Source organism: Pleurodeles waltl, chromosome 7, assembly GCF_031143425.1.
Source record: "Pleurodeles waltl isolate 20211129_DDA chromosome 7, aPleWal1.hap1.20221129, whole genome shotgun sequence".
Taxonomy (NCBI): Eukaryota; Metazoa; Chordata; class Amphibia; order Caudata; family Salamandridae; genus Pleurodeles; species Pleurodeles waltl.
In genome coordinates this window covers 758,278,834-758,292,490 of record NC_090446.1, presented here as the reverse complement: position 1 = coordinate 758,292,490, position 13,657 = coordinate 758,278,834, and the positions used below count along the sequence as shown (strand labels likewise).

General features: G+C 42.6%; 1 protein-coding gene across 7 annotated transcripts in view; it reads right to left on the bottom strand.

The window, feature by feature from the left end:
- Positions 1 to 300: 300 nt before the first annotated feature.
- Positions 301 to 13,657, bottom strand: part of MACROH2A1 (macroH2A.1 histone) — a 254,157-nt gene continuing 240,800 nt past the window's right edge. For all 7 annotated transcript variants that reach the window (XM_069199232.1, XM_069199237.1, XM_069199236.1 and 4 more), the window contains one exon: positions 301 to 916. In XM_069199232.1, the coding sequence (XP_069055333.1) occupies positions 751 to 916 (166 nt within the window). In that variant the 3' untranslated portion in view covers positions 301 to 750. The remainder of the gene's footprint in view (positions 917 to 13,657) is intronic.

The following is a 13,657-nucleotide window of genomic DNA, read 5'->3' as shown; positions in this document are numbered from 1 at the left end:
CAAACAAAAAACTTGCTTATCGACCCATTGCAAGCTGCAAAGCCATGAATCTAAAGTCAGTAACAATTGAACGGAAATATGCCTGACTGACAATTAAGTTGAGATGCCATTGGTGGTCACATCTGTCAACATGCAAATTATTAAGAATATTGTTATTATTATCGTTACTTCAACTACACTGCTTTCTTTCTGCTGCTGCTCTGAGTAAAAAGACTGCATGAAATACATGCAGTTAAAAGAGCCGAAACGTCAATGTCAGATGAAACTGCTGAATTAGTAACAGGCAAATATAGTCACTCACTTAGTTCACCCGTTTAATCATTTCACATAACATGACAGACATTGTATTGACAAATTATTTTAAAACGATGAGGAAACACAAAAGGGTCTGCAGCACCCATGATTAGGAATAAATGGAACTACATTAGATGAACAATATAGCACCATAACACAGGTACAAAACAATTCTTCTGTTTCCCATCATATACAAAAGACAAATCCTGACTCCTCTTTTTCTACATAATTTTCTATACTTAGTCACATAAAAGTATAAAATCCTGCAAGTGATGGTAACTTCAGGCAATGCTTGGAGTGAAGAGTATCCCAGGCGGTAACATTACTTATCAGTGCCAACATTTTAGAGAGTCAAAAAGAACGCCTGCTTCATCAATGTGCTACCTCTCAGGGAAGAATGAGTGCCTTCTTCATGGGAGGGGTGCAAGGTGAGGTCAGCTTGCTAGTCTTCCAGGTTTAATTTGCATCTAGCTTGGCCATTTCCTGGACATAGATACCTATGCTCTCACTGTCAAACAGCACAAAATAAACCGTCTTGATTGAAGAGGACATTGTAGACACAAAATAGCTAGAAATAGCTTTCAGGATCAGCTGCGCAGCAGTTTGCTTGGGGAAGCCATTTCTGGAAAAGGAAAACGAAAGAAAGTACATTTAATCATAATATCGGATTATCCAATAGAAGTTTTGAAGTGTTGACAAAACACAGAAAGTGTCTCAAAAATGTAAAGCAGACTGTTGTAAAGGTAATTTACCAAGGCACTATGTACAGTAAGTATAAATGATTAATATACTATATTTAGTCGTGTCATATTATATTGGTTATAAAAGCACAATAGAACTATTCACTCATAAAATGGCAAGAATTATTTTCATTCAACGATCAGTGTGCTATACAGACTGAAGAACTGTATGACATTGTAGGCACGATTATCTACTTTTTGAACATTATTGTAGGGTGTTTGTAAAAAAAAAAGCAGGTAAGGGCTCATACAGCACTTCTTTAAAAGTCTATGTAGTGCAGAGTTGACTATTGGAAGTCTTCAATTGTAGTTGAGATGATCAGACCACATGAAGAGTGTTTTTTGAACAGCTACAATTTTAGCTCCCTGCCAGATCTAACGTCACACATAGAGTGAGGTCAGAGTCAGCACTCTTCACCTATTGGCTTATTGTGGTCAGCACATTTCAGTCCTTGCTTGTTTTTCATGTCTTTAACATGTTGTGTCAACCAACCTCAGTACTATGCAGCTCTGTATTTTGTAGTGGTGACAAGGAGTCCATCTCATCAGCAATCAATATGTTCCATGGGGATGGGATGGGGTTCTACTGCACAGTCAGATGGTGCTTGCTCCAGATGCAGAAGATGATGCAGAATGGTGCTAAATATTGCTCCTCTCGCTGGAGGAGGTTCTTGCTCTATTGATGGGCAGAATATACTCACTGGTGATGTCCATCACTGCCACTACAGCCAGAGCATGGGAACAGCACCGCAGCAACACCCACTACGGCTGACCAATCTTGCTCTCTTGGCCTCGCAGTAAGTGACATGCACATTTGCCATCTACGAGAGTGGCAAAGAGAAAAAAACAAGTAACTGTTTTACTCTCAGAAAACGTGTGTGTTTGCCAGTGTGCACCAAACCACCGGGGCACACGGCTTAAACGTGCCTGCATGCACATTTGCTGAATTCCTTCTCTTCTGTATATTAGGGAAGAGCATATCCCCAAAGATATATGGAGAGGGTGAGAGAGAGAAATAACTCTTAGGAGGCTTGGATCTAGATTCATTTTAGATTTGGAATATAATGAACCATTTGGCTTGAATGTAGATGAAGAAATTTATATTTTCCTCTAATTATAGCAGTATATGAAACTGTCTATAATGGCAATAGTTGGCATGTATACTTTTTACAATTTTCTTATTGTATTTTTTTTATTTTTCCATTTCCTCTTTTGTACATATCCTCAAGAGGAATCATATGAGTAAGCCCAGTGGGGCTTTACTATCTAATGGGGTTGAAGCTGTAAACAATAGAAGGACCATATTGTCGATGTTCTCCTTTTCCAAAAACGAGTTATATTGATGTTGATAATTCACATCAAGCAATTGTTTCATTTAAAGTGCAATACGCATTTGAAGCAAGTATGAACTAAATTTTTATGAATTATGTGGGAGACAAATGTCACAATACTTACCTTTCATACTGATGTATTTGTGGTTTGGGAAACTAGGAATTGGCATTATCTTAAGTATTTCAAAATTTGATGTGAACTCTAATGCCCCGAGTAAATGTTGATTTAGTTTCTAAACATATTGGGAACTTACATAGAGAGCGTTCCAAAATGGCTGGTACTATCTTAGGACTATTGTGGTCCTTTGTTTATGTTGATAGCACTGCAGCGAGAGGAGGGATTTGATAGCAGACACAAATCAAAAGACAGATGTAATAGCATTTTGTATCATGAACAAGTCTGTTGTTGTGCAGCTGGAATGCATTGATCCCTCGGCACATAGTCAAATAATATAGCGCTTGTGGAGCAGCAATTGGAGTGTCGGCTCATCTTTGGTATGTGGAGGAGACGGAATTATACATTTTTTTGTAAGGTACTGACTTCAAAGCGGAAGGAATAGCATGACATAGTGACTATTGGATGGAGTAGTGGTAGCATAGCGGTTAAGGATGCACCTACAGTGCTGTTCCGGTTCAGCGTTAGATAGGGCAACTTTGACGGCGTTAATCCTAGTTATTAAAATGCTACTTAATTTGCTATCAAAATAAATTATTTGGGATGAGCATTTGTTTCTATGTCTATTCACAGGTATCACTTCTCCAAGATAACATCGCCCTTATTCTATTCTAGAAATATTTCTACGCACTGCCCAGAAAGTGAGAGGCCTTTCATGTGTGAACATGCAGCTCTTCAGGCAGAGTTTAAATGGCTCCTCCTGTCTCCACAATGACACTGTAAAAGTCAGGACACTTTTTTGGAGGAACAACTGCAACCAGCACAGCCACTCTATGCACCAAAAATCCACCTGAGTAAGACAGCAACCCAGCTGCTGGCTTCCTGCTTCACTTGTGACCTAGGAGACCTCCTGGTTTTGACAATGCATATTATTCAAACTGTCATGAAGCGGACATGGTATCAGTGCTTGTGCATGTGTTTTGATTGACGTGGTGAAGGAAACACAACATAGCAGTAGGAGAGAGTTTCAAGGAGCAGTGAAGATGAGATGCACACATATCTGAGGTTGGACAGACAGTCCCCAGAGTAGGGGCTAAGCCCACCCTTTATGTGCTGTGCAATTTTGTTGGGGCTCCAGCCATTGAGTTTCTTTATTTCCCATGGGCATGTTGCGTAACACACTGGTCTTTCTGTCCGATACAGAACCTTGTCTTCACCAGGGAGAAATCTCATTCCCATGGTGCTACCAGTGACCTGCCATGGTGATGGGTGCCTACAGCAGAAAATGGGAGAAATGAAAAATCAATTGTTCAGAAGCAAACCTCTTTCTCCTGCCAATTTTGGGGATGGAAGTATCATTTTGATTATTATTTTCATCAGAACTGTAGGATCGGAGTTGTTTATGTATTTATATCTTATGACATCCTGTTTGTTGTCTAGTTTTACAATTATGGCATTTATGTTCTTTTTTAGGAATGTGATGTCAATATATGCCCTTAATGATGCTGAATGACATCATTAATGATGCTTGTGAATTTGTTTTATATTAGTTGGATGGCACAGGGGAGACCTCATCCCAATCTTTAGAGGATTTTGTGTATGGTATGACAGTGAGCGTGGTGTGAGTGTAACTGTTGGCAGGCATGAATGGTCTTTTTTTTAGATGGTGATGTCTGTGACCCAGATATGTGTATGTTATATCGTAAGTCTGAATTTTTGTATGTTTCTGGTTAATGTATTATACATCTGAATGGTGAACATTATGATTTTTTTTTCTATACAGTTAATATTATTTTTTTTCTATACATGTGTGCTTCTTTGTTACCCTATATGCTCCAATTAGTGTATATATATATATTTTTGAATAATGTTACTTTATTTTTCTTCTAGTATTTAGGTAGCCATGTTGTAGTTTTTTGTGATTCCCAAGGGACAGACACTGGATGTGCAGTACTCTTCATAGAGGCCAAACTTGCTTTTGAACACCAAGGTCAAAATCCTAGCTAAAATATAAGCACGCAGACTGGCTAAGATTATAGCCACTCTAGTCCATAAAGACCAGATGGGGTTCATACACTGTAGAGCGATGCAGCAGGACCTCTGTCCTCTGCGCATCAGGCTTGATCGACAGAGGAATACCCAAGACACATTTGCCCTTCTGGCCTTAGAAGCTGAGAAGGCTTTCATTTCCATTGATTTGTAACATCTTCATCATGTACTGAAGAGACTAGCATTTGGCCCGATTTTCTGTAAATGGGCAGAGCTTCTGTACGACAAGCTGATGGCAAGGGTGAGGGTGAATGTGTTTTCTCTAGACTCATCCCTCTAGAAAGGGAAAGCTTTTCACCCTCTGCTTGAAACCACTGCCGACCTGGGCCAGCATTAGAGGAGATGGGGTTGGATTCCCGGTGGTGGGTCAGAAGCCTGAAAAGATATAGGTATTCCACAACAATATCCTACTATAACTCTCCAACCCTGAATACATCAATACCTACAGTCCTCTCAATATTTCACAAATGTAAAAAATATGCTGGTACAAAAACAACCAGGACAAAACAACCATCTTTGCGTTTGGGAGATTAAAAAAAAAGTGGGATTCCCCAGACCCCAGTCCTAATCAAGGTGGGGATGGAGACATTCTTCTACCTGGGAATCGAGATGAGGCCTACTTTCTTGAAAACAACTTGCTGGTGACCTACAGAGAGTTTCCGTTGGATGCAGCCAGATGGAGACGACTGTCACTTTTGCTGTTGGGTAGAGCCTCCTTAACCAAAATGATCACCAAGTTCCAGACTCCTCCTTCAACCGTGAGGACAGTATACTATATGTCCTGCTGTGGGATGGAGTAGCCCCCAAGATAGCTCTGCAGATGTTGCAGGGCAATGAGAGGGTGTACTATTGGACTTCCCCAGCACAAGGGTTAAATGAGCTGGCTTTCAGGCTGACTAGAGCCTCCCAGGAAACTATGTGGGGTGGAGCCACTCCCCTTTATGGAAAGTAAGTGAGGTAACAGAGCTGAGGTGACTAACAGGTTATACAAAATAGGATATAAAAGGTATATCCACACTAGTGGACCTACGAGGGAGAGGGGAGATGAAATCCTTCCTTGAGTTGCAAGATCAATTTGAAATGGACCCCTCTCAGCAATACACTTACCTCCAGGTACAACACGGTTTCAAAGTGGATTTTATTGACTGGTAAAAAGCCTGGAGGACAGTAACCCTATCGAAAACAGAATACGAATGGAGGAAGCGAACAGAAAGGCAGTCTCATACACATACCTCATGTTTGACAACAATGGGCCAGCCACCCTGCTGCATCTCCGAGCGAACTGGAAGGTGGAGGTGGATATGGGCCAACTGGAAGATGTAGACTCTTCCAGTTGGCCCACTCTTATGCACCCACGCAAAGCAGAGATTAGGGCGAGCTTTAAGCTCATTCAGTGTAAGTACTACAAATGGTATACTACAATCGGAGATGGCAATCAAGATGGGCAGCATGCTCTTGCCCAACTATCCGAAGTGCGATTCCAATGAATGGTCTTTCTTTCACACTTTATGGGCTTGCCTGCTTATTTAACAACATTAGAAAAAGATAATTAGGAAGCTCTTGGTGAATCTGGGAGCAAGGTGCCGAACTCTCCACAATTCGTCATCCTTGGGATACTGGGGGATGTGGACCTGCCTAGGAGACAGTTGACTTCTGAATGCTAGGGCTTGCTTTGGGGAAGAGAGACATAGCGAAAAAGCGTGTAGCCCCCAGGTCCCAAACAAAGATATGTGTTGGATGGGTAAAGCCCACTGCATGGAGGTGGAGAGGATGGTGTATGAAGCCTGTGGTTGTTCCCAAACATTTGGAAAGGTATGGGGAAATTGGAGATCCTATTATGGACTAGGTTGGGGAAGGGTGAACCTGAGGTCGGCTTCACAAGAGCCGGACCCTCTGGGGGATGCAGAGGAGGGACAGGGACTAAACCAGGTAGACACCCCTCCTAACCAGGAGGAATGACATTACTCAAGCCATTCGACAGACTTCGCTGCATACTACTGCCCTAGGAATGCCATCCAAGGTTGCTGAGTCAAATTAACTGTATAACATTAGTGGATAGTTGAGTTGTTTGTCTACAAAATATAAATAATCAGTTCTTTAAAAAAAAAAAAAGAATAAATTATTGGTGCTGGTCCTAGATCCAAGGGTTGGGTTAAGCACACAGCAGAGAAACTTTAAAAAGGTGACTGAGCCCGTCAGGCCTCACTTCTTGCAGGGTAAGAAGTTCCTGGCACCTCTACATACAGTAAGCTGCCACACCATTGCGCTTGTGCTACTTAGCTCCTATGTAGGTAGCGCTTTAGGCACATGAGACTGGTCCAACAAGACCACAATTCCTGAGACAGGCTTATGTCACGTGCACACGCATGATTTTCGTTTGCAGTTGGCAAAACAAAAAATTAGCCTTAGGGATCCAGACAACAGTACAGTTTGGCATTCAGGGCAGAAGTACACGTCTACAGCCAATGAGTCTAAAGTGGTTTATAATTATCCAGTGGTCGACAGCTTGAGGCAATCACCTAGTTCCAAAACTTTAAGGTTATAAGTTTTTCCAATTTAAGGGTTATGTGAATACTGCCCAAGTATGACGTAAAACAACATGAGGAGTTCCAGGAGAGTGTTAATGTATACATTGGAGATGAGTGACAGGATGATTGAGCCCTGAGGTACTCCTACCTCCATACCTTATGTTTATGAGGTGAATTAAGGTACTAAGATAATGCTCAATCTGTCCATAAGGTTGGAGGCAAACCAGCTGAGGATGCCTCTTCCATGCCAATTTCCTTTAGTCTATTTAGGAGTGTTTCCTAGTGCAAAGTGTCAAAAGCTGGAGACAGGATAAGGATTAATAGTCAAAATTAAATTACTTAGTAGTGCTCAAAGTATGAGCTCTCCTTTCTCCGTATCGACTGATGCTCAAACCATCATTTCCTGCAGTCCCCTCTTAGCCCTCTTGCCTCTAGGAGCGCTCCAGTTGCTTTTCCTTTTCCAGATCCCATCTTCCCTGAAGCTATTCATCCCTTGCTGCACTATGGTTCCCCAGACTGACAATGGAAGTGAGAGGGGTGGCAGAAAAGGTGGTCTTTTCATTGGGGAGAGCAATGCTTTTCGCCCAGTGGAACATTCCGCCTCACTTTCCTTTGAGCTAGTTGGGTACAAAAGCTTCTATCCAGGAGATTGTCTGCTGACATTTCACTATAATTAACTACATTTAACTATAATTAAAGCATTTTCTAGACATTATTTGAACACATACAATGTTCAGTGAAGTGAATTTAAGGGATTTAATAATAGGGTGCATTTCAGTCTATGAGATTCAGGTTTCAAAATATTAACGAACCTGGACAAATTACATTAATTCCCACAAAAAAGATGACTCACTGCCTTTCTTAAAATACAACATGGCTCATTTGATCTACATGCCCCAGTGTAATCCCAATTCTATGTCAGGACCGGAGGCGTCAGATTATGCTTTCTCTCTCTTTACTGTATAACTCACACAGCCAATGAAAACATTCAAAACAGAAAACTACTTTTCCCAAGATTCCCAGTAGTCCACAACACTGTCCAATCATATATAAACCTCGTATATAAATGTCATCATTCACGAAGTCCTTCCTTTTTCTTTGCTGCTCACAGCACGAGATAAGTGTCATTATTAAATTATTGTTATTTCAGTATTGCTATTGTTGGTTTGTCCAGCTCTTGCGGAGCGGTACATGAATCCGGCAAGCAGCTGTGTCCGATTGAGCTTCAGATCGCGCATGAACAGTAATCCAGTAACAATTCCCTGCCCTCTGGGCTTGTCGGGACCCAGTGTACGCATTCGGAAGACAGAGTACTCCGTCCTCTTTCCATTTCCAGTCGCATATGCGTTTTGACGACATGTTCCGATTCTGATGTGTCTCGGAGCGCAGCGCAACTGAAAAACACATTTTCTGTCCCTGAACACCCAACGGGGCTTAAAAACGTTGTTTTGCTTTGCTGCAGGGGTTGCAGATGCTCCCTCCACTATTTATGAAATTGAGAGCTACGAGTACCATTAAATCTTTTTACCTGTTGGGTGCCCCCAGACCCCCCCCCCACCCCCCATTGAGCTCCTCTCCTCTTACTATTAGTATGGTGTACTATGCCGAAGAAGACAATTTTTTATCAGGAGAATCCTGATGTCAGTGAAGAATATGGCATGGACGAAAGACTTATAGAAGCCCTGGCCACCCACGTGTAGGAGTCAGTGAACCAGGCTCTAATAAGGGCTTTAAAGCCTTTTACCCGCCCTTTATTCCGATATTGCCATCGTGAATTACAGGGAAGACTCCCTATGGGGAATATGCCCAATGATGATCTGGCACCTGATGGGGGCTTTGACCAAAGAGCCTTGGTGAGTCCACCATCAATGGCCGACATTCTTGCATAGATGGCTGCGTATGTGATTAAGGACCACAAATATCTTTTCCTTCCTTGGAAGCTAGTGGGTCTCTAACTAAAATGTCCTCAAACACTTTGGATGTTGCAGAATCGGATTCTTCCCACTCCTCCGAATCTTAACGCGCAGATGACTCTAAACCCACGGGCAAACGTAAGCGCAAATCCTGCAACATTGAGGAAGAAAACCAGACCCAGAAAATGTTATCTTTTGACCCAGAGGCCATTATTCATCCACGCTCTACCGAATGGATTCCCTGCACTGAGGTAGCTCATCCCGTGCAGGATAGGATCCATAAACGTTTTGATCGCAACGTGCGCAGTACCTTGCGCTCAGAATGCTCTTGCCCGTCCCTACTAGGAAAAGTCACAGATACCCCCGAATTGGATCCGAATCTGACAACCTTTATCAAAAAGTTTACAAAAGACCCCAAGATAGGTTTAGATAGAGCCTGGAAAGGAGGCCAGGACAAGGTTTTGGACATTTCTGGCCCCATTACAAAAATCCTCTAACTTGCAGTGCATTCTAAAGAATCAAATACTTCACTGGACCCAGACACCATATTGCAATGGTTTCAGAGGGCTATATGCCTTCTTGGCGATGCGAACTGCGCTATTTCCACTGAGAGGAGACGGTCCTTCCTTATGAGGATTGACCTGAAATTAGCAGAACTAGTCCCCAATGAGGCAGGCTCTTTAGTGAACAGAATGCTGTCCGGAGACAAATTAGGTAAGGACTTAGGAAAATATGTGGCCACCTTTTCTGCTTTGGACAAAGCACAGTCATCCAAGATGAAGATGTTTAGCGGGGGCCTTTTTTGCCAGGGCCGGGCAGTTCAGAGGCCAAGCGCCGGGCTGTGGTTTCCACCAGGCCTCAGGAGGATTTGGGCAATGAGAAAGAGGTTCTTCACATTCCTCATCGAATTTTTACCACTCCAGAACATGCAAAGGCTACGGCTGTGGGTTCTGAGGCAGTAACTGTGGTGGTTCCTCCGCTTCAGGCAACACAACAAGAGGTGATAGTTATTCCATTTTCTGACGTAATCCTGGGGGACAGAATAAAAGGTTGTGCAAAATGCTGGGAGAGTCTCTCTCCAGATCCTTAGGTTTGGAAAACTGTTCAAGGGTTCAAACTAGAGTTCTATGCAACTCCCCAACAATTCAAAGAACCTCAGGTTCTACATTTTCCCCCAAGAAGAAAGTTCTTTTATAGATAAAGAGGTATCTGCATTGCTTCACAAACACGCCACATTCCAGATGACTCCACATCCCCTGGGTTTTATCAGCCCCATTTTTCTAGTGCAAAAGAAAGACGGAGGTTCTCGCCGGGTTCGCAATCTGAGAGAGTTCAATTCTTGGATAATCTATCATCATTTCAAGATGGATGGTATCCGTCTTCTAAGAGAATTACTTTACTACATGAGAGAGATTACATGGTTAGCCTAGATCTCAAGGACGCATACCTTACCACTCTGGTTTTTGTACCACATCGAATGTTTCTCCAATTCTTCTGGAGATACCAATGTTACGAGTTTACTGTCCTCCGCTTCAGTTTTTCATCCAACCCGTGGAGTTTTACCAAGCTCTTACGTCCAGTGGTTCAAGCCCTCAGAGAAAGAGGTGTTCGTCTAATTATTTATCTAGAGGACATCCTGATCATGGCCCAATCCAGGGAGATTCTCATGAATCATCTGGTCATGGACGATCCGTCTTATCCAGGACTTGGGTTTTCTCATCAATTTAGAAAAGTAGATCCTGATTCCTTCTCAGAACATAGAATTCTTAGGATTTCAAGGAGACTCAGTCAAAGCTCAACTTCTAGTTACCTCTTTTGAAGCGAACTTCTATCAAGAAAGAGTTAAGGAGAGCCCTTGCCTCTCCGAAAATATCATTGCCAACTCTCACTCACCTAGTAGGTTTGCTAGCTTACTCCATTCAAGCAATGTTCCCGGGACCTCTCCATTATCGGGCTCTCCAAAGCTTGAAGATCATGCACCTTCGCAGGTGTCTATCCTATTCCGAACAGTTCCAACTTTCCAAAGAGGCCAAACCGGAGATCTCTTGGTGGTTGGATCACAGGGATGCCTGGAGTGGCAGTGCAATATTTTCAGCCACTCCCGAGTTGGTAATAGAGTCGGATGCCAGCCTTTGGGGCTGGGGAGCCGGTTGCGGCTCAGTGACAACCGGGGGGAGATGGTCCCCTTAAGAGAAAGTTCTTCACATTAATTGCCTGGAGCTTTTGGCGGAATCTTATGTGATTCAATCTCTATCCCCCTGCAAAGCGAGTGGTTGCATTCTGCTCTGCATGGACAATGTTTCAGCGGTACGATATATAAACCATCTGGGGGGGGGTGGAGGCAGATCTCAAGTGCTGGGGTCAATAGACGAAGAGTTTTGGGAGTATCGTCTGAGTTTTGGCGGACTACATTCTGGGCAGGTCTAACCTGATTTTGGATTGGAGCTCTTGTTTCCTGAGGGACGGCAGCGACTGGAAACTGGACTGTCAGAAGTTCTCCAGACTCAATCAGATTTGGGTTCCGTGTTCAGTCGATATTTTTGCATCGCGTCTGAACGCTCAACTCCTTTGTTTCTTCAGTTGGAGACCGGACCCCCTGGCAATGGGGTCAGATGCTTTCCTGCAATCGTGGGAGATGGGGTAATTATATGTCTTTCCCCTGTTCCCCATGATTCTGAGAGTACTCTCTTAGGTGAGGAGGTAATCAGCGGAATTAGTCTTGGTGACACAGCTTTGGAAAGCTCAGCCATGGTTCCCAATGGCCATGGAATTATCATCTGCCCCTCCACTTCGAATTCCCTCTTACCGGTTCCTACTTCTGGACCCAGAAGGATTACCTCATCCCTTAATAATGTTTGGACAATTGTACCTTCTGGCATGGAGAATTTCAGGAAACGTTTGCAGGTGTAAGGAGTTTCAGACAACGCTTAGTTTTTCCTGTCCCATTCCTGGGCCCCCTCCACTCACCAACGGTACGAATCTTCTTGGAGAAAATGGACCTGTTGGAGTGGTGAATGGAGTGTCGATCCCTTGGGGGCAAACATTAGCTTAATTGTGAATTTACATTTAGAATTAGCAACCCAAGGTTTAGCATATAGAACAATCAACAATTTCAGGTCAGCTATATACGCGAGACACCCTCATATTGACGGTAAATCAGTGGGAGATCGCCCCTTAGTTTGTAAACTACTACGAGGTATCAGGTTGGTTAATCCTCCAAAGCCAAAATATTCTGTTCTTTGGGATGCTGATGTAGTATTAACATTTCTGAAGGCTTGGCCGTGCAACAAAGACCTGTCATGTAAACAGTTAGCAGCAAAACTTACTATTCCACCTTGCCTCATATCATGTCGAAGGGTTTCGGATGTAAAAGCTTTGGACTTGGCAGTATTTACTCCTTCTGGAGTATCTTACCATTTCAAGAAGAACGAAGATAGATTCTAAATGTATTTTTTTTATCCTGCTTTTTCCCATCATCAAAAATTGTGCGTGGGTTTGAAAGTGTATGAGGAGTCTACTTGTGAGGTCTGTCGAGACCTCCAGGGTCAACTGCTTATCTCACTGCAAAGACCTTTTGGTCCAGTGTCCTCTGCCACATTAGCCAGGTGGGTTAAATGGTTGATGAATGTAGCGGGGATTGATACCTGCAATTTTGGAGCACATTCTGTCAGGGGAGCTATGGCTTCTAAGGCTTTTGGAACAGGTTCTTGCTTAGAGGACATTATGGCAACAGCAGATTGGTCAGCTGATTCCTTCTTTTTAGGTTTTTTACCATAAGCCTATTGTAGGTGTGGCTTCGGTCATTGTGGATCAGGTTTGAACTAGCATAATCCAAAGCCTCCGGTCCTGACATAGAATAATACATTTTCTAGCTATTGTGTCAAGGATTTTCAATTCTATTAAGGACACGTATGCTGTTGACTAATGTAATGTAACGATGATGTCAAGAACTGCCATATTGTTAATTCTCACCTGTTTTTTCTAGTGCCATAGACCTTTAGTTTTAGTTTTTATTTGTACTTTAGTCTAGATGTGGATAAGAATTTGTGAGATGCGAGAAGCAGATCTTGTATGCCGCAGAGGTTGAAGTTCCAATGGTTTGTCTTAGACATTTTGGATCAGCGTTCGTTCATTGTGGACACAGTGTTGATTGCAACCGTTGTAAAGAAAGAGTAAGGACTTTGTGGATGGTGACATTTATATAAGAGGGTTATATATGATTGGACAGTGTGGTGGTCTACTGGGACTCTTGAGAAACATTGTTTTCTTTTTTGAATGTTTTCATTGGCTGCTGTGAGTTATACAGTAAAGAGAGAGAAAGCATAATCCTCGCCTCCGTGTCCTTAATAGAATTGAAAATACTTGACACAATAGCTACAATTGTTTTTATTCTTTAGTAATAAAAAAGATAGTTGTCTCCTTGGTTTCAGTCAGAATTAAATGGTGGCATGCTTGTGCTGTGTGACACAATAAAGAATACAAAAAGTGATAGGTGGAATGCACAAATTAATCCCAGTCCACCGTTTTTGCAGGCACATGCACATCGGCCTTTGCCCTGTTCGAATGGGAACCCTTCGTCCCAAACGGCCAGGCACTATTTGAACCGCAACACAAGTAACCCAACGTGACATAAGACATCAAAAACACATTATTTTGGTGTGATCATTCACAGCTCATTGACAAATGT